Below are 20,870 nucleotides of genomic sequence, written 5' to 3' on the forward strand. Positions count from 1 at the left end.
CAGAATAAAGTTGGCCTTAGTCTAAGACAACCAGTGTTTTCTAAGAACTTTCTCTCCTTTTGTAGAAGTCCTCTTTTTATATCTCTTTAATCCATATAATTGGGTTATTTTTAAAACCAAAAAGAATAAATTGATTTTTTCTCTCAATTATTGTTGCTTAAAGTTTTATTTTTAAAATTACTAAAAATAATTATATCCTCGATTGTCTTTGATTTTGTCTTTTACTTAAATGAATTATTGTAATTCAAAATTATTGTACTTCAAAAATAATTTCATGTAACTCATAAACTGCTTTTAAAGCATCAATATTAAATTTAACTGAAAACAGGGCTGAAATTTCTACTTTGTGCTTTTTAAAACTTTTTTTAAAATTTTGACTAATTATATTCAGATTTATGTAATAAATAGTAGCTCATTTTGCTTCCCCCTATATTTTGTCCACAACTTGGAAAAATTACTAATTGGAAGAAAATAATGTCTTTTATCAAGAAAACACTGCATTTTAATACCTACTTTCCATATTTTTGGTTAATGTTTCATTTAATAGTTTGGATAATAGATGACTATACTAAGAGAATATTGAAAGAAAATTTTTATAAGAATCCCTGCTTTCATGGTGCTTACACACTTACTGACTATATTAAGAAAGCAAATATATCCAAAGATCATTGACTCTGTAACTACTTTTAATTGCTTTATTCTATGTATAAAGAAAATATATTAGGAAATAAAATGTTCTTTTCCTTCTAAATAACATCGTACATGATCTCAAAATGCAGGCATAAAAATTCATGAGAAAACACCACCTGCATTTTTTCATTTCTGTCTTGACTATTTTCCTTATCTTGTGCAGAATGTTCTTAGAATACTTAGAGACAACTTTACACACAGAAGTGCATCATCCAGTTATACATGGCCCTCATTGCTCTTTTTGTGTTTTGTTTTTGAGATAGGGTCCTTCAACTTTTGCCTGGGCTGGCCTCAGACTCTTGATCCTCTTTCCTCCACCTCCAAGTAGCTAGCCTTACAGGTGTACGCCACCATGCCTGGTTCAAAAAAACAATTTTCAAACCCCTCAGGGTTTAAGGGCATAAATTAACAACACACTGTTCATAATGAGAAGTTTGAGAATGTAATGAAAGTGAAAAGTACACTGAGCTAACAAAAGGTGTGATTTCCACGTTATTAGTAGGCTTTCCTTGCCTACTCCAAAACAGCTCTGTTGTGATGTCACTTACAACTACTTATTGATTCATCACCGATTATTTTTTGAAAATTTTAAACACAAGTTCTAGACACTTCTGATTAAGATAAAGTATAAGATAACTTGTTCCTTACTAGGAACTTTGAGAGTAACTGGAGAAAAGAGACACTCATGTAATGAGAAATACCTTATAAAGAAATGGTCTCACTCAGATTGTGGTAGCAAATAAGAACATAATGATAGGCCACTGGTATGGCTCAAGTGATAGAGTATGGGCCTAGCAAGCATGAAACCCTGAGTTCAAACCCCAGTACCACCAAAAAAAAAAAAAAAAGCTATCATTTGTTAGCCTGTGCCTAGAGAGTTATATATTTTACTATCTCTATTAGTCCTCATTGTGTAAAACAGCATGGCCAAGGAAGTCATTAGGGCATGCATCTGTTTTATGTTTTTTTGTTTGTTTGTTTGTTTCTATACTAGGTTTTTTTCTATACTAGGGTTTGAACTCTGGGGCTCCTATTTACAAGGCAGGTGCTTTACCACTTGAGCCACTCTTCCAGCCTGTTTTATGAGCTTTTCTCTATCTGATTTACTTATAATAAAAATACTGTTTTTCATTTAAAAAAAAGCAGAAGGGTGAGCAAAACTCAAATTAAGAAATGGATTATATAGTCTGCCTGTGTTTTTTAACTTCCTCAGTTGTAAAATACATCCATAAAAAAAAAAACAATCCACAACAAAAAGTCAATATCTGGGGGCCCCATTCACATTTCATACATCATTTACTGCCATAATTCCTCAAGCATCATCAGATGGAGTCACATAAAATCCTTACTATTCTTTGAGCATGCTGTATTGTTTCTGTGCTTTCATACCTTTGGGATTTTCTTCCTCTGAAATACTGCTGTTCTTTCAAGACTGAGTTTAAAGGTTACTTCTTCCATGAACTCTTCCTTTTCCCAGAGGCAGAATCATTTGCTCTTTTGTCTGTCTTCCCATGCCATTTTATACATACTTTGGCTTAAATTTTGTAGTATTGTTTGTCTGCATGACATTTGTCCCTAGATTAGACGTCTCTAAGAAAATTTGTGGTATTTTTTCATCATTCTTAGACAACCCTTGGCATAAGAATGATTGGGTGAACGAATGAATGAGTGAATGAGAAGAGATAATCATTGAGGAACTCCAAAAATGTACCTTTCCTAAGGAAGCTATTGGGTGCAGAGAAAGGATACAGATTTTTAAATCAACTATGAAGAAGTAAAAAATAAAAGTATGAAACTATGAAAGCTTGTTCTATCCATAACTAAGTAGAATGGGACATCAACATTGGGATTTTGTGGTCTCATATCTCATGTTTAATTCCATCTATTTTATATCCATTCTCAATGGATCACATCATAGGATTTGGAAGAGACATTTAGGTTCTTCAGTCAGGATGGCTTTAACTTTCTTGTTGTATTCATGTTGACTGTCTGGTCACTTTTATTTTCATTTTTCCAGTGCATGACTGATCAGAAAGGATATAGTCACAACTCTCCTAGAATATACAATATAATTAGATCACTAGCTTCCTGAAGCCCTCGTGATGTTTTGGGTGAAATAAGGGCAAAAAAAGAAAAAGAAACCAAAAAAGCAAAATGGGAAGTAATAAATAAGATCCTAGGAGTAGGTCCTATTAATGTCCCCATTATTTTCCAGTGAGACAGCAGAGATGTGGGAGGTTAAGGAAGTTGTGATGTGAATTTAGGCAGTAACCTTTCACCACACAAAATACTAGCACTAAGTTAAGTGATAACTAGTATATTGGAGAAGAGGAGGCTTGTACCCAGCAATAGAATTCATGAAAAAATGGAAGACATCTCATTTTTCAGATCTGCAATCAAGTGATGTCTTTTTAGTCATTTAGCAAGATAAGCAAATTAGTCTCTGTCGTAGGAAGAACTGAGATTAGAAGCTGTCAAAGATGACTTCAATACAAATTATTTTAGCTCAGCTTGGGCAAAATTATCATGTGCTTAAATTTCTTCATTGCATTTTTAATGTTCTGTGAAGGTTAATTATACAAAACTTTTTTGACATATAGACAAATTTACATGAATAATAAATGACAAGGACAGCTTTCAGTCTATGCTGAGCTGTGTCCTTTAGCTCATTTCATTTATATTTGGAACCAAAACTTACACTGTATTATTTATGTCTGTTGGAGATTAATGGTCAGTTAACTGAGTATCAGAAGTTAGTATCTAAATGTTTTGAACATGGACCTTTAAAATATAAATGGCATCCTTTCCTCTAGAAAATTAACTGTGAGGGTCTTCCATTTCTAAATTGGTTAATTAGTAAGATTTTTCTTTGTAAGTGGAGAAATTAAAGAATAGCATGTTAAAATTTAAATTTTTATATAAATTTGAAATTTGTGTATTAGAAAATTGTAGAATATTTAAAATAAAGTGATCATCTATTTGTATTTTCATTTTTCTGTCTTTTATTCTGAAAAGAACAGAATGGGCAAAGGAATTCACTCTTTATCTCTCCAGGCTTGGAAAATCAACAATGTACCAGCTGTTTTTTTGTATGTTTGCATAAATGCAAATATCTTATTAGAAAAATTTCCCTAAGATCTCTTTATATGAAATTTGGGCAAAGGTCAAGAAGAGAATTTCATTGTCATTTTGTTGTGAGTCATAACTGAGTTCCTGTCATTGCTCAGCTGTATATACTTGAAAATATTCAATGATATTTATTACATCAGTGAAACACATATTTTAGGGATAATACCTACTCAATGCAACCTTGAAGAATGATTATAAGGACACTATTTAAAAGAAAAAATTGGGACAGGAGGGTCTGGAAGAAGAACAAATGAAGATGCATTATTTATGTAATTTGTGAACTACAAAAGGTGAGCAATGGATAAAGACAGAAAAAAACATCAAATCTGAAAAATCAGCGATTATTTCCCATGGAGCTATGAAATCTGAAGGAAAATTCTTGTTATTTACAGTACAAAGGTATTACATTAGTCCCTTAAAATTGCACACTTAAAATAATCTAATCATACAAGAAAGCTAAAATATAAGAGAAATTTCACTAAGGGATTAAACCTAACCAAATTTTTCTCTACTTGTATGACTTTTTTCCCAAAGAAGAAAACATTTTTTCTTTTGACTACTAGAGCTTCTAGTTGTAATATTTCTAATAAAACACTTCAAAAGGTTATTATTTTAAACTCATATCATGTGATCCTCAGACCATTCCAGAGGCAGAACAAATATTATCTTTGTGTTCTCTATTTTTATAAATTCACTACTCTTTTATCCATTTACCTGTTATGTACTAACATAATAATAATATTAATTCATCACTTACTGTGTGCCAGAATACTTCTGAAAGTGTCTTATGTTTTACTGGGGATGTAGCTTAATGATAGGGTGCTTAGCATGCATATTTTCTAGGCTCAATTTCCAGCACCACAAAAAACAAAACAAAAAGCCCAAAGTGTTTTACATGAATGAACTCCCTACAATCCAGGAAATACAAAGCATTCCAATTTTATCTTCATGTGTGGTACAGGCAGGGAAAATAATTTGTTCATGGTTACACAGCTAGTAAGTGGTAGAGCTTGGCTTTGAACCTAGTGTTCTAGATACAGAGTTAGTATTCCTAACCATTCTTTTGTTCTGTCTGTATAGTAGCCATTAGTCCATTTTCTGCTGCTATAACAAAATATCCACAAACTGGATTGTTTATAAGCAACATAAGTTTATTTGGATCGTAGTTCTTGAGGTTGGAAAGTCCAAGAGCACGGCACTGATGTGGCAACAAAGACCTTCTTGTTCTATCATCCCATAGCAGAAGGCAAAAGGGCAAAAGAGCATGTGTCAAAGACTGAGAGCAAGAGAGGGCTGCTTGTACAATAAGCTCATTTCCATAATAAAGGTATTAATTCATTTATAAGGGCAGAACCCCCATCACCTGTACACCTCTTAAGGATCCTATCTCTTAATACAATTACAGCAGCAGTCAAATTTCAACATGAGTTTTAGAGGAGACACTCAAACCATAGTAGTATCTATAAAAATCAATGAAAACATAGGACCTTAGGGAAGGGACAGGGAGAGAAAGCCATGGAAATGAATAATTACTTGTCAAACATTTATTGAATGTTCATACTGTTTCAGACACTGTGCTAAATTAAAGCTTGACTTTACATCCTCATAAAGCTTATAATTTAATGTTAAAGATGATATAAAAAATGCTAGACAGATGTGCTGAATGGAAATACAGAATCTCACGTATCTACATAAGTCTGCTAATAAATTGGAGTGACTAAATAGATATATTTGTTGGTATTTTTTAGATGGTGTCTAATTTAAGAATTATTCATACCATCAAAGTCACTATGTACTTGAAATAGAACATGGGCTCATCAGCTTCTTTAGGGCCTTTCCTCAAGGGCCGAAGTATATGCATACTCTTCTATGTCCTTCAAACTCTTCTCTGACATATTTTTGACCTACTAAATTTCTATGCCAAAGAATAAATTGGAAGATTCTCTCAAAATGATGTAAATATATAAAATACATAGGCCCTATCAGAAAATACTATTTACTATCATTATGACCTTCATCATCATATTGATTTCTTTTTCCCATAGGGGAGTTGCTACAAGCATCAAGAGTGAGAGAAATTTAATTTCTAAGCAGTACATTCAAAGATTCTGTCTACACTTAACATATTCCTGTGTACTTGAATAACATTGGCCAAATCTGCTAGGTACAAAGAACTGTTAAATAATTGTCAAAAAGTACCATTTTACAGGTGAACTCATATTGAAGAAATTAAATCCAGGGTTATGTAACTAGTATTTGGCAGTGCTAGACTCATATACAAGTTTGATTATCCTAGTTTCTGCCCCCCTCCTCCAAAAAATCCTGATGATTCTATGAGTAAATTTTTAGTTAAATGAAAATTGTACATTTCCAAACTTCCATACATCTGCAGAAACTGTTACTTTCCCAGATGAAATAGGCCAAGGCAGAGCATCACAATAAACGCTGATGACTTGCAGAGCTTGAATGTGAAAAAAGTTTTAAGTGTTGGGGATAACTAACAAAGCCGTAGTTTTCCTTTTCAAATAATAAGAATTTACACAATGTTCTGGAGAATTTTTCCTGTACTTGGAAAACTTAGGGTTTTCTTTAGGCTTATGCATTTTTAAATCATTTTTATTTGCATAGCTGGCCTTCATAAATATAATTTTATAATTTTTCCTCCACTAATATAAAACAGGGGCTCAGATCATAAGGCTTAAGAGAATGATGTGGAGCGAATGGGACCACATTTTGTTATTTCAATTTTTAAAATATCTCTGTTGTCAAAGGATATAAAATTTCACTTAGGCAATGGGAATAAGTTTGAAAGAACTATTTATTATACACCATGGTGACTGTAGTTAATATGCTATATAATTGTAAATTGTTAAGAGAATAGATTTTAATTATTCTCACCACTAAAAGTATGTGAAGAAATGTATATGTTAATTAGCTTGATTTAGCCAATTTACAATGTATACGTGTTTTAAAACATCATAAATACATTTTGCCACTTAAAATAATAATTTGAATAAATAAAACACTTTGGTTCTGCTTTCTAGAAGTTTTAAAATGTGCTTATGTAGTAGGATATTTCACTTTGTTAGGGTAAAATTAGTTTCAGTTTTTAAACAAGTTTTTAGGCATTACTAAATAATTTGGAGAAATTATTACTATTTAAAAATTCTTCCATGTTATGCTAATTTTCAAAATGATTGTGGTTTTCAAACCTACTTCTCATTAATGTAACAATAATTAACTTACTTGAATTGTTGTCTAGGAATAGTTACTTATATGTTAAAAAAAAAAAAAAACCCTGTCTAAATTTGTTTTCCTACAGAATTCCATAAACCTGGAGAGTACTCTTAAAAAAAGATCATCAGAAGAAAGGAATTTATAAAAACAAAACTGAAAACATCCAAAAATTTAATGTTGTACCAAACCAAATGTCAACTGAAGCTCAACCAAAACCTAAGGTAAGCAGCTTTATCACAGACTACCCTGGTGAGGGTGTCATAACCCTCCATGTTCTTTACCAAGGTAAAGACAGAACTGCAGTCACACTTTCTTTCCTCTTCCGTTTAAATTTAACATTAAGATGGACCAACTTTTTTATTATAACATGAGAAAATTTGTAATGAAAACATATGTAATGTTAATATTTACAAAATTGGAAAAATGCTTTTTTCTGTTAAGGTTCAATGGTTTGTCACTGGATGTACTTATCACATAAGAATGGATTGTGTGCACTTCAGTTACGTTCTCCTTAGTTAGGAAAATGTATGCTGAAGTTATAAAAAAAAATTTCTTGGATATACACTTTAAGTAATTGAAGGTATAAGGGTGAGGAGGGAGGAAAGGGGCAAAAAAAAAAAAGAGAAAAAGTTACCAAACTTTCTTATACTTAGCATCTTTTAGTTAGATTTATACTTTTTCTAAATCGTTTAATTTTTTTCACTTTTAGAAGTTGAACATGAAAGTAGATCTTAATAAGTTCTGACCAGTGTTGCATATAGAAGGATATTAGTTAATAACTTGGAAGATTAATACAGTTGCTTCTGCTCTTGAGTTATGGTGCTCTGTCTTTTGATGTGAATAAAAAAACTAAAATAATTTTATGAGTAAATATGAGGATCAAACATTATGCATCCTCCTGGAGGAAGCAAGAGAAAGTTTTAAAATTACCTGAAAAGTGATAATTTAAGAGATTCCATACAAAAACATGGGAATGGTTAAGGGAAACAAATTATTCTACCATAGTCTATTACTCAGCAGTTTGTCCAGCATCTTTGGCCTTCACAGATGATTGTAGCTACAACCAAACTATAGCCTGACAAGAGAAGAAGCTGAAGGAGTGAAAACCAACTCATTTCACCTTATAATCTTCTGGAACTTCCCATTGACTGAATTCATAGAGAAATAAGGAAGGAAGAAACCTACCCCATTTATCATTTTTTGGAAATTGTGAGCCACAGGGCAAGGTGAAACAGAACAGAGAGTAGTTTCAGATGGTCAAATAGAAAATATTTAGCACACATTACAATGAAAATAGTATTGTTAGCTACCATGATTGATTATGTTATATGTTCTAGGCATGGTGCTAAGTTCTTTACATGTATTGACAGTTTTATCTATACAACAACCCTATAAGACATTATTAACTTCCTTTTCCAGCAAGAAATCTGGTCTTCACAACAATATGGACAAGTTTGTAGGATAGATGTTAATATTATATTCACTTAGGAGAGAGAAAACCGAGGCCATGGAAGGAGTGAAATTAGTCACCAAGGCTGGGTCTGAATGTTGTCTACCTCACCAACACACTAACACAGTGGCCTCTTGGAAAAGATAATGCATGTTACCAATTGGAAAAGCTATCTACTATATAATTCCAACTTCAAACATTCTGGCAACATTAGAGAGACCATAAAAAAAAAAATCAATGGTTGCAGAAGTCAGGTAGAGAGAAGGATGAAGAGAAGGGTGGAACAGAGAATTTTTAGGGCAGTGAAACTATTCTATGACTCTGTATTCATCAAAATCCATTTAATGTCCAACACCAAGAGTGAATCTTAATGTAAAGTATGGAATGTAGGTGATAATGATAGGCCAGTGTAGGTTCCTCAACTGTAAGAAATGTACCACTTTGGTAGGAATGTGGATGGTGGGAACGATGGTGTAAGTGGGGGTTGGAGGAATGTAGGAAATCTGTGTACCTTCTCCTCAATTTTGCTGTGAGCTTAAAAGAGCCCCCAAAATAAATTTATTTAAAATGCTTTCTAGAGCAGGGAATACTCTGGAAGCAATAGGGATAGGCAAAGATTTCCTCAGTAGAACTCCAGCAGCCAAACAACTAAGAGAAAGGATGGACAAATGGGACTACATGAAATTAAAAAGCTTCTGCACAACAAAAGAAATGGTCTCTAAATTGAAGAGACTACCCACAGAGTGGGAGAACATATTTGCCAGCTATACATCAGACAAAGGACTGATAACCAGAATACACAGGGAGCTCAAAAAACTAAACTCTCTCCAAATCAATGAACCAATAAAGAAGTGGGCAACTGAACTAAACAGAACTTTTTCAAAGGAAGAAGTCCAAATGGCCAAAAAACACATGAAAAAGTGCTCACCATCCCTGGCCATAAAGGAAATGCAAATCAAAACCACACTAAGATTCCACCTCACTCCTGTTAGAATACCACCAACAACAAATGGTAAGGATGCGGGGGGAAAGGAACCCTCATACGCTGCTGGTGGGAATGCAAGCTAGTACAACTACTTTGGAAAACAATATGGAGGCTTCTTAAAAAAGTAAATATAGATCTGCCATGTGATCCAGCAATACCACTCCTGGGGATATACCCAAAGGAATGCGACTCAGGTTATTCCAAAGGCACCTGTACCCATGCACCCATGTTTATTGCAGCACTATTCACAATAGCCAAGTTATGGAAACAACCAAGATGCCCCACTACCAATGGATGGATTAAGAAAATGTGATATTTATACACAATGGAATTTTACTCAGCCACAAAGAAGAATGAAATTTTGTCATTCACAAATAAATGGGTGGAACTGGAGAACATCATCTTAAGTGAAGTTAGCCAGGCTCAGGCGGCCTGTTCTTCCTCATATGCAGATTATAGACCTATAGCAATTGCAGTAATATTGAACATTACTGTAGTAATGTTACTACAATATTACTACTGCAATATTACTGCAGTAATATTGAACATTACACGCTAAGGGGAGAACACATCCAGGAGGAATAGGGAAGGAAAGGAAACCTAAAACTTGAAAGTGTTTCATGTGCTCATTGTAGAGGAGCGAATAAAGTAATCTTGAACTGACAGAGGTCACTATGGGAAGGTGACGTGGAAGTAGTGAAGAGGTCTGGTAGAGATGAATCAATTCGGGTTGTAATAAACATGTGCATGGAAGCAATGCTAGGAATCTCTGTATAGCTATCCTAATCTCAAGCTAGCAAAAATGCTGTGTCTTTCTTATTATCACTTATGTCTTCTCTTCAACAAAATTGGCGAAGAGGGCAGAACAGGTTCGGCCTGGAAGCGAGGAGGGTGGGGGAAGGGGGGGCAGGGACAGGGGGAAGAGATGACCCAAATAATGTATACACATATGAATAAATACATAAACAATAAAATAAATAAAATGCTTTCTGAACTAAAATGAAAAAAAAAGTAGTATGACTTAAATATATTTACTGTTACCCACATTTTGTTTCTTTTTGGTAAAGAATGGCTGATAGATCATATCAAATTTTTATGCAAAGCTTCCTTCTTAGCCCAAGAAAAAAGCATTTATTGCCCATCTATTGTTTTTTTTTTTTTTAAGATTAACAATGAAAGTTAAAAAGGAGAAAGCCATTATCTTTAGTGGGATGCTGTAGTTCATTGCCTATTGCCTCTTAAGAGAATGTAATTTATTAAAGAGGCATTTGGGGCCTCCTTTCCTAATTTTTTTTCATTTCCATTTCTTTGTTTTTACAGAAAGCTCTTAATTACCCTTGGGCAGATAATTTTTTTTCCAAATTAGCTCATTCAGAATAGGGACAGGATAACTTTGTAAATTATTAGATTAAAAAATTGGTGGGAGGCTGAAATTGGGAGGATTGCAGTTTGAGGTCAGCTTGGGCAATAGTTTGCAAGACCCATCTCAACCAGTAGCTGGGTAGAGTAGCATATGCTTCTCATCCCAAGCTACACAGGAGGCTGAGATCAGATTTGGAGGATTGCAGATCTAAGCCATCCCAGGCAAAAAAGTTCTTGAGACCCCATTTCAACAGAAAAAAACTGGGTGTGGTGGCACACACTGGTCATCCCAGTTACAGCAGGAAGTGTAAAATAGGAGGATTATGGTGCAGGCCAGCCTGGGCAAAAAGCGAGTCCCTATTTCCAAAATAGCCAGAGCAAAAAGGACTCGAGGTGTGGTTCAAGTGGTAGAGTGCCTGGCTTAGGCAGATGGATAATGGGTTCTGAAAGCTTCCTTTGCTGTTTTCCTATTCTAGGGAACAATTTCTCAAGTTAGTTCACCTCTAGTTCCTTTAAACATGCTGTGAACTCAGAGTCTTTCTAATAAAGAAAGAATGCCATTGATTAAATTTCTTTCAAAATAGGAAGCAAATCATCCCACACAAATTTATGGCAACCTGATGCAAATTCATTCACATAACTCACTTTCTTATTTTCTCAGACTAACCTGCAAAACCCAATTTCACCCACAATGTACCTGATGTATAGAATTCACAGCCCTGTGAAGTATGTTCAAGAAGCATGCATTTGTTTCTAAGTGTAGCCCTGGCTACAAACAAAGGACTATCTGAGGGCAAGATCTCTCATAGTTCTAGGCAGTATTCCCCCAGGTCTAAGCACCATGGAGGATGGAGGACAAAGCAGTTGAATCCTTATTGTTTGTGTTAGTCAGTGTTCTGTTACTATAACAAAATACTTAGGAAAGTAAAGTTAAGAAGAAGAAAGGTTTATTTGGATGTTTCAGTCCATTGTTGGTTGGTCCATTGCTTTTGGGCCTGTGGTAGACCATGGTGCTATTGTGTGGTGAAGGAAGCCTTTACTTCATAGCCAGGAAGGAAAGAAAAGAAAAGGAAGTATATGAGGTCCTAATAGTCCCTTCAAGGGCATTCCCCAAATGACTAGAAAGAAGCTCTCCCACTAGGCCCCACCTCTTAAAGGTTCCACCACTTCCCAACAGTGCCACAAGCTGGGGACTAAGTGTTCAACACATGGGCTTTTGAGGGACACATACCCAAACAATAACACTGCTCTCAAGACTGATGTACTTTCAGTAGAAAATGTCCAAAGTTTTGGAATATGGGCTTCTTCCTTGGTAGGATTACTCTTGTCCTTTCCTCTCAGACATCCCATCCCTAGGAACACAGTGAAGTATGATAGCTGTTGATGGTAGTTACCAATATGATACATGGGAACAGTTCAGGACTAAAACCAAATACAAGAGCCAACTAGTTCAGTACAGATGGCTGTTCAGAGCTGCCAAGTACAAATGACATATCCTGCACAGGGGTCATCTTTTCCAATTTGCTTAAAGATATCTGCTCATCAAATTATGAGTCTTAAGGCAGTGAATTCCAAAGAGGATGTGTTTCTTTAAGTCTTTATGAAAAATATTACATGGCTTCCAAAGGCTGTGAAATTACTAAAAGATAGTCTGGGCCAGATTTTCAGAAACAGCAAAAAGTCCAAGGTCCAAGCTGTAAAATTTGAAGTTTGCAAAGCTAAGAAAGGGTATTTAAAAGTAAGCCAAGGCCACAGGGGCACTAGTTGAGAGTCTGATGCTATTCTGCTCTGGTTTTGTGTTCTCAACTTGAAAAAGTAGGCCAGGCACACTTCTGAGGCAAGAGATTCATGAGCAGCTATTGATTTACATTAGTTCACTGACTCATGAGTATGGAGGGGGCAGGATTGGGTGATGCAGAGTTATGTCCTGGGCAGAGATGATTGGTGGGGTGTCAACTGGCCAGTTATGCACCACTTACATTTCAGAACCTGCATCTGCAGTCCTCATCATCCTCCTGAGTCCGGCCTTGGCATCTCTAACTGAATGGTATAATACACCTCAAACTCACTGTATTATCTTGACCTTACTTGTTTTCCTGTCTTAGTGAATGATACTTTCAGTCACCTCAGTATTCAAGCCACAAACCTCAGAATCATCTTAGTTTTGATCATCTCTGTTAAATATACATTCATTGTCACTAAATCCATCTTATCTATATTTCTAAAAACATGTTACTGCCTCTGTTGACAGGCCTAGTGCCAGTACCCTGAGTTAGGCATCTCCTACCTGAAATGCAGCCTATTAACTTGTCTTCCAGCTGTTGGTATCAAATACTACTTATCCATTATTCACAATGCAAACAAGGTAGTCTTTTCAAAAATTAAATCTGATTATATGTCTATTCTATAGAAACTCCTTCAATGTCTTCACACTGCCTTTGGTTGAAAATCAAAATTTCTGTTTGTTAGACAAAGCCACTCATAATCTGGTTATAACTGCTTCTCCATTCTTCATTCTGTTGCTCTCCCCTCCCCCATTTTTTACTTAATGTTCCATCCATATCACACTACCTTTGGATCTTTAGACCTTTAATCATCCTTCTTGTATTTATATCAATTTCTTCTTTGACCTGAAATTCCCCATCTTCTTCACATTGGTTTACTTTTCTAGGTTCATAAGACCCTATGAAAGATCCCTATTCTAGCATTTATAACATTGATGCCATTAATATAGGTTGTTTTTTTCCTTCATAGGACTTGAAAGAATTTGGGGTTTAGACTATATCACTTATCTCTAGCCTCAGCACTAAATTAACTGACAACAGTAGGTTTTCATGAAATGTTTGAAAGTGTGGTCTGTTCTAGTTATTCCAACTGGTAGGAGCTCCTTCCTCCTGCACAGTATTAACAGGAGTTGCTGATCAGGTACATATGAATTAAAGTTTTGGCAAGATTTTAATACCAGAAAGGAAGATGGAGATGTATGTATGCATGTATATACATATAATATATGTACATATTTTTTGTACCACAAAAAGTTAATAGGTTTTAGGATGCCAAGAATTGAAGAGCTGTCAGGGACAAAGATTTTCTGTCTAGCAGAAATTCCTAGGAGAATTTTTTCACCTAGGTCAAGCTTCTGGTCATACATTTTTTTTGTTTGAAAGAACCAAGGTTTGGGTAGCATGCTACCCTTTCCACTGCCATCTTGTTTATTTTTAACTGTTATTTCTTTCATTCCTTGATTCCTGAGAAATTAGAAAAGCAGTCACAACAAAGATGTTTCTTTGCTCTATAAGATTTCTAAGGCTTTATTTAGATATTATAAGAAACATGCAATGAGAAGGCTGAGCAGTAATCCCAGCTTCTTAGAAGGAGTGGGTAGGAGGATTGAGGTCTGAGACAGCCCCAGCTAAAGTGCAAGACCCTATGTAAACAACAAACAAACTAAAGTGAAAAGGTCTGGGGATGTGGCTCTAGTGATAGAGCCTACTAACTAGTGATTGTGCTTGCCTAGCAAACATGAGGCTCTGAGCTCAATCCCCAGTACTGCCAAAAAAGAAAGGAGGGAAGGAGGGAGGAAGGAAGGGAGGGAAAGAAAAGAAAGAAGCAATGAGAAAAAAGGCTTTGCAATAATTTTTACTTTTCCCAAAAGACAGAAATAAGACAGATATTGTCTATCTGTCTTGAGTAATGTTTTCTCTATAGAGACCCCTATGTACAGTGAGTTTCCTGGAATCTATTAGAAAAGATAAGAAAGAGTTAAAGGGTATGTGTGGGCTTTCTGGAGATTTGCTGAAACAGGGACTACAGGTTTGGCAAATGAGCCAGTATCTTTGCTAGAAGAGTGGCAGCTACAGAAGTGGGAGAAAAGGAAAGAGAAGCCTCAGACGTTGATGCTAGGGGAGAATAGCCTGTTTCTTGCTATAACTTTCTCACTATCATTTCCAACATGACCACCACATAGTTCCCTACCTGGGATCCACAGTGGAGGAAGTTCAGAGGATTTCTGCATGGTCAAAGAATGAGACGTGTATGTGAAACATATCTTCCCAGAAGCAGCTGTAGGGGAGACTGAGTTACTTTGGCCACCAAGCTAAGGCAGCGGTTCTCAAGGGGCTGTCTTTACAAAACACAATGGCCCATATAAGATAGAGACTGGTTTACTGTTTACTTTATATTGTGTTCTGTGTATAAATCATGATTAACTATTCCAGAATATTCAGGTCCTTCTGTTTGTCACCCTCATATTTTGAGAATATTTGCCAGAGCTAATACATATTGAGCCATGGCTATAAAACAGTATCTGTCTCAGGAACACAGCCACTTGTGTGATTGAAAATATTTAGTTGAAAGGCTCATTGTGGCTATATTACATCTATCTACCCTTAAAATCATCCCTCTTACCAGCCAAACATATTTCTTCTCTGAATTATTAAAAAGAAATTATAAACATGGCATGTCTGAAAACTCCATTGCTTTCGTTCTGGTTTTATAGCCCTGACCAATCACACAAGTTTCCTCTATATCTTGAATGGATAGCTACATTGACCATTGTAATAAATTTTCCACTCTCAGACTTATACAGCTCATGACTGTGCCAAAAGTCATGTACCAGATGGCAACTGAAAAAGATTGGCTTTCTATGGTAAGAGGATGTTTAGAGAAAATACACATTCACAGGTAAAGCAGGATATACATTTACAATGCTTTTAAAAACACATTGAATAAATCAGTCTTCAGATCCTTACTGAGTGCTTAGTCTATAAGAACCTTGCAAGAGTTGCTGGTTTTGTGTTGAGTTGTCTGGATATAGAGCTTAGAAATACTACTAAAATGTCATCTCTTACAAGAAGACTGAAAAAATAATGAGGGTCAACATTTCAGGGTCTCTCCATGTTGGTTTTCTGTGTTATGAATTTACCGTTTACTTTATATTGTGTGCTGAGATTAAATCAGGATTAACTATTCTAGAATGTTCAGGTCCTTTGTTTGTAACCTGCTGATTTTGAGAATATTTGCCAGAGCTAATACATAATTGGGAATAAGGACATTTTAGTCATCAAGGACAGTGGGCTTTGAGACCTTTTGAATTGGTCCTTATTGGGGGAAAATATCAAAAAATTTTCAATGACATTGCTTAAAGCACTTCAAGAGGGGTACACGGACCATACCAATGGGATTTTGCAGTGGGAAGAGACTGGGCTGGACTCCAAATACAGCATGGATGGATAAGAGGCAACTTTAGCTGAAGAGCAAGGTGGGGTCAGTGGATGGAAAATTATGAAGAGGAAATATCAGAGGTAAGGGAGACTCTTGATAAACCAACCTAATGGGATTCTTGCCAAAGGAAAACCTGGTTGATCAAACATTACCTGGTGGATGTTGGAGGATGAGAAACTCCAACCATACATTTAGGGTGATTCAATATTGAGGGCAGGAAGGTCTTGCTAAACTGAAACAACAGGGTTCTCACTCAAATTGGATTTTACAAGGAAGTACTCAGGTGGGCTTGGGAAAAGATCTGGGAGCCTGACTAAAATTTGATCAAGCAGAGAATCTTCATCAGTATGTGTCACAACCTTAAGTAACTTGTGGGAAGCAAAGCCCACTGTGATGGCCCAACTCATGGGCAGGATCTTATCTGGGTGATAGGAACAGATTGATTCTGCAACATAGCAGAGTCCTAGAGATGTTAAAGATCCAGGAAATCCTCCATCAAGATAAACAGAGTGCAGAGTGACTGTGAATTCTGGTTATAAACATAAGTGTCCTGACATGCAGATTCCTCCAGCTGTCCCTGGAGAATAATAGGATGAGTAAGTTAGTGACCACAGTGACTGTGCCACTCACCTCTTGTGATCCCAACCCATTCATTTCTAACTTCCAGGTAGCAAAAACAAAGGTTCCTCAATTTTCTCAGTTTTTACATCATTTTACTGGAGGAAAACTGAAAGATGGCCCCTTTATAAGAAAGAACTCTATAAATTTGGCATCTGTCAAATAAAATGCCTTGAAAGAGTTGACACAGATTTCTTTATCCACTAAAATATTATCTTCGTGGATTTAAGGAATTAGCCACATGTAGGCAGCTTTCTATCCTTTATTTTGAAATGAGATAGGCCAAAGTGAAGCAATGAATACAAAGCAGAAAGTAAATGTGATTGAATAAATTCACAGTAATGTGTAAATTAACAAAAGCCCTTTAACACTCTCAGAAACATTTGCATTTTTAAAAGATTCTCTCTTGACTCAAATAAATCTGTGGTGAGGGGTAATTCAGGCAAGTGCAAAATGCAGGCAGACTCAGCCCTGTCTGGGAGCCTGTGCTCCACAAAAGTTGTCCCTACTATCTTCACAGACTTACCATCTGACTGTTCTCTTGAAGCTTTGAGGGTTTTTTTGGTTTTTTCTTAGTATGGTCAGAGAGGCAAAACTTGAGAATGGAGAAAAAAAAGAAGAAAAGAAAAATCCTGGTAGGATGAGCAGTGGGTAGGGGACACAGAGACAAGGCTATGGCTCTGTGTATTCTGGTCATTGTGATTCAGGTTCTCATATATTAGCAATCAAAAACCATTTATTATTAATGTATATCTGTATGGATTGATTTGTCTGTAAAAATATCAAAAGTGTAAAAATATTGAGAGAATAAGTTTAGCTGTTGATGTCAAGCCCTTAGAAAATATCCAGCCCCACTGCTCCCTTGGGCTAGATTGATACTGCCTGTGAACTTCCTTAAAGAAAAACACAACCAGTTTCACCATTCAATTTTATTAACTCCACATTCTCAGAGGAACCTTTACACACTCTCTTGAATATCAGGACTGAATTTATTTCAGTCCATGTAGAACTGTCCTTACTGGATGTAATTATTCAGAAAGCCAATTGTCCTTCCAAGACAAGTAGGAATTTCTATGAATATTCTGTCCCCATTCTATCTACTTTGCTTTAAATCTCCAGACATTATTTCAGGGTTAAGGAAAGCAACGTTTTTATTCCTAAAGGAATTATTTCAGGACCAGCATATTTGCTATGAGTGAAACTGAGTATGTACGTGGGGAGAGAAACTCTTCTTCAGTTAAGGTAGAGGTCTTCAAAAGGACCTGGGTTTTAGCTAGTTTACTGATGATGGTAATACCTACTGGAAAAGAAAGCAGAAATGGGCTTCATTTGGGAGTGTATGGCATGGGTTTCTGATAAGACCTGGAATTCAGAATTGAAAGCTCTAGGTCAACACTGCCATAGAATTTTAATGTGAGCCATACATATAAATATTCTAGCAGCCACTTAAGAAAAAGAAGCAAAAGGAACAAGTGAAATTAATTAGTTAACTAATTAATTAATATTAGCATATTTTATTAAAACCAGTTTATACAAAATGTTATCATTTTGACAATATAATATGCAAAATTACTAATGAAATATTTTCCTTTTAAAGTTCTAAGTTTTCAAAATTGAGTGTGTATTTTACACTTACAGCATATCTGGACATGGATCAATCACATTCCAAGTGCTCAATAGCCACACGTGACTGGTGGAAATTGCAGTTCAGGAGTGTAACCCTTGGTCTTGATGACCAAACTTACTTAGCCAGAGAGACCATTAAGAAGATGAGAGAAAATTAAGAGAATTACCTAATTTGGGACAGTGATTCCCAAGAAATTGACTGGTTAAAAGAGACTTATGTGAATGGGGTAGAATATACTGAATAAGATTTGGGTGGATGTAAGGGGATCAATTTTTACTTCACCTAAAGGAATTCATTAAAAAATGATCATTGTTTTTTCAAGATAAGAAAAACATCTTTACCCCTGGAGCAGTGTAGAAGTAAAGGAAAATGCCAAAGCTTAAAGGATAAAGCAGACTCCTGAAGCTAATATGCATAATTACTTTCCTGGATTTAAGTGAGCCCCCAAACCTCTCTTCTGCAATAGAATAATTTTTATATATGTAAAATGCTTTGTTAAGTGTGAAACTCATAAACATTCACAGGTTATTATTGGCTAAAGAAGGGCTATATTGTTGAGATGAACTATCAGGGAAAATCCATCATCACAAAGCATCATTAATTGTGGGAAACTTGCACCCCTTTGTGGGCAATAGAGAGTTAGTGGAAGTGAGGGACAGCTGAGATTTGTTTATCAAAACATTTATTACCCATTTTTTTGAGACTTCAGCCCATTATCTCATTATATATTTAGTGTGAGAGCATGTGATGCTCAATAATTAGTTTTTTCTCCCTCAATGTGGGCTTTCAGTGGCTTCATAAAAGTGATAAATGACTCTTCTTGGACACACAAAATAGAGATTGGCGGGCAATTTAAAGTAAAGATTTCCCACTAGAACCATCACTACCAAGGCGATCACACACACTGACTCTCCTCTATTCTGAAAGTTGTTAAAATTAGGCCAATATTTTTATGGGCCCCACCTCCTACTGTCCAAAAAGCTTTTCTACCCCTCCCTCATTTTTTTTTTTTTTGTGCCAGCTATTGTTCCATTTTCCCAGTTGTATCTCTATGGAATATGCAGTGTTCACGGATGCTCATAAAAGCAGTCATTTTAAGCGGCTCTAACTTTTACTGAGACCATTGTGTATGTGATTGTGTATGTGGGAAAAATCACTTTCTTGGGAAATGGTTTAGGAAGACACAAAGCATTTTTATGCCAGGAGACAAGTGAGTTATTTGCAGCATATCCTGTAAATCAGTGCAATCAGAACCTTTTAAATATAGTCTATTCTACAGTACTGCGTGTAAGCATAACACTATTATTAAAGGAGAGGATTTTCTCACCTTGTCAGGGCATTTGAGAGCTCGCTTTTTGGATACAGGAACTGAAGCCAGAACATTTGAATGACTAAGGCCATACAGCTGATATTTATGTAACCAATGTCTAGTGATTTTACCTGCCTACCATTTCATCCACATCAATGATGTTTTCCAGATGAATCCTGAAAGCAACTGTAACTTCATGCTCTCTGTATGACTCTACTCTTATTTTTTGTAAGTCCAACTTCTATAATTTCTGTTTACCATTCACCGGGTCTTTATTCCCTAGGAATCTGGGAGAGGAGGGATGTGTGGAGAAAGAGTTCCCATGTGTTTGGAATTTAGATTTGTTGCCTTTATGGTGATGGACCCTGCTCTTGTTGTGTTTTGTTTTATTTATTTATTTTTAAAATCATCCAGTTGGGAATCTACCACTGCCCACATTGTGGAGCAGCTGAAACCCTCCAAAGACACTGAGACTGCCCTAGTGTTACACTGTCTCATTGTCTGGTCTAATTACAGGCTGTTCCATAGGGCAGCTCAGACTCCAGCTGCAAAGGTAGCCCCCAGGAGGGAAAATGCCCTCTGCCCTACCCCCACACCCAGCTTCTCTTGTTCCACAACTGTTAAACACTGCCCTCAACAGAGTCTTTAAGGAAACTGCACTTTTCACTTTCCTCACCTTCTCTGGGTGAGCAGTTCACAAAACCTGAGCTAAAGTAAGCAGGTAACAAGTCCCATGCTGGTCCCACCAATGGTTGCCTTCCTTTGTCAATAACCCAGTGAGTTCAAACACAGATGACCTTCCTTAGGATGACTTATTTCACTTATATCCTTACATTTTTGTAGCCAACAGACTCTGCTGGGGCCATCCTGTCCATCAGTCAGACATGTTCTAGGTTTAGATGATGAGCCCAAGGCCATCACAATGTCCTCAAATACTGTATCCATTTTCTAGTTACTTTTTGTGAACATCTATTGAATCAAAGCCAGGTTTTTCTGCCTGATTGTCGTTTTATCTTATTATCTTTCATGTTTTTTCCAGGATGTCAGAAAACTGGTGTATAATGGGTATTTTCCACAAATACCAATGAGTTAATTGAGTGACTGATAAACCTGGGTGAAAGATTGACTTCTTGGGCACATTTCTAGATATTTCTATTAGTGATTACAATATCTTTTCTCAAGCTACAAAGCTACTATTTATTATCTTTTTCATCATGAAGATTCTATTCCTTATTAGCTT

The 20,870-nt window shown here is 35.9% G+C and overlaps 1 protein-coding gene across 2 annotated transcripts in view; it reads left to right on the forward strand.

Annotated features, from left to right (window-relative positions):
- Nucleotides 1-20,870, forward strand: part of Stard13 (StAR related lipid transfer domain containing 13) — a 528,094-nt gene that overhangs the window by 133,549 nt on the left and 373,675 nt on the right. For both annotated transcript variants that reach the window (XM_074043562.1, XM_074043563.1), the window contains exon 2: nucleotides 7,142-7,277. In XM_074043562.1, the coding sequence (XP_073899663.1) occupies nucleotides 7,248-7,277 (30 nt within the window). In that variant the 5' untranslated portion in view covers nucleotides 7,142-7,247. The remainder of the gene's footprint in view (nucleotides 1-7,141; nucleotides 7,278-20,870) is intronic.

This window comes from Castor canadensis, chromosome 10, assembly GCF_047511655.1.
Source record: "Castor canadensis chromosome 10, mCasCan1.hap1v2, whole genome shotgun sequence".
NCBI lineage: Eukaryota > Metazoa > Chordata > Mammalia > Rodentia > Castoridae > Castor > Castor canadensis.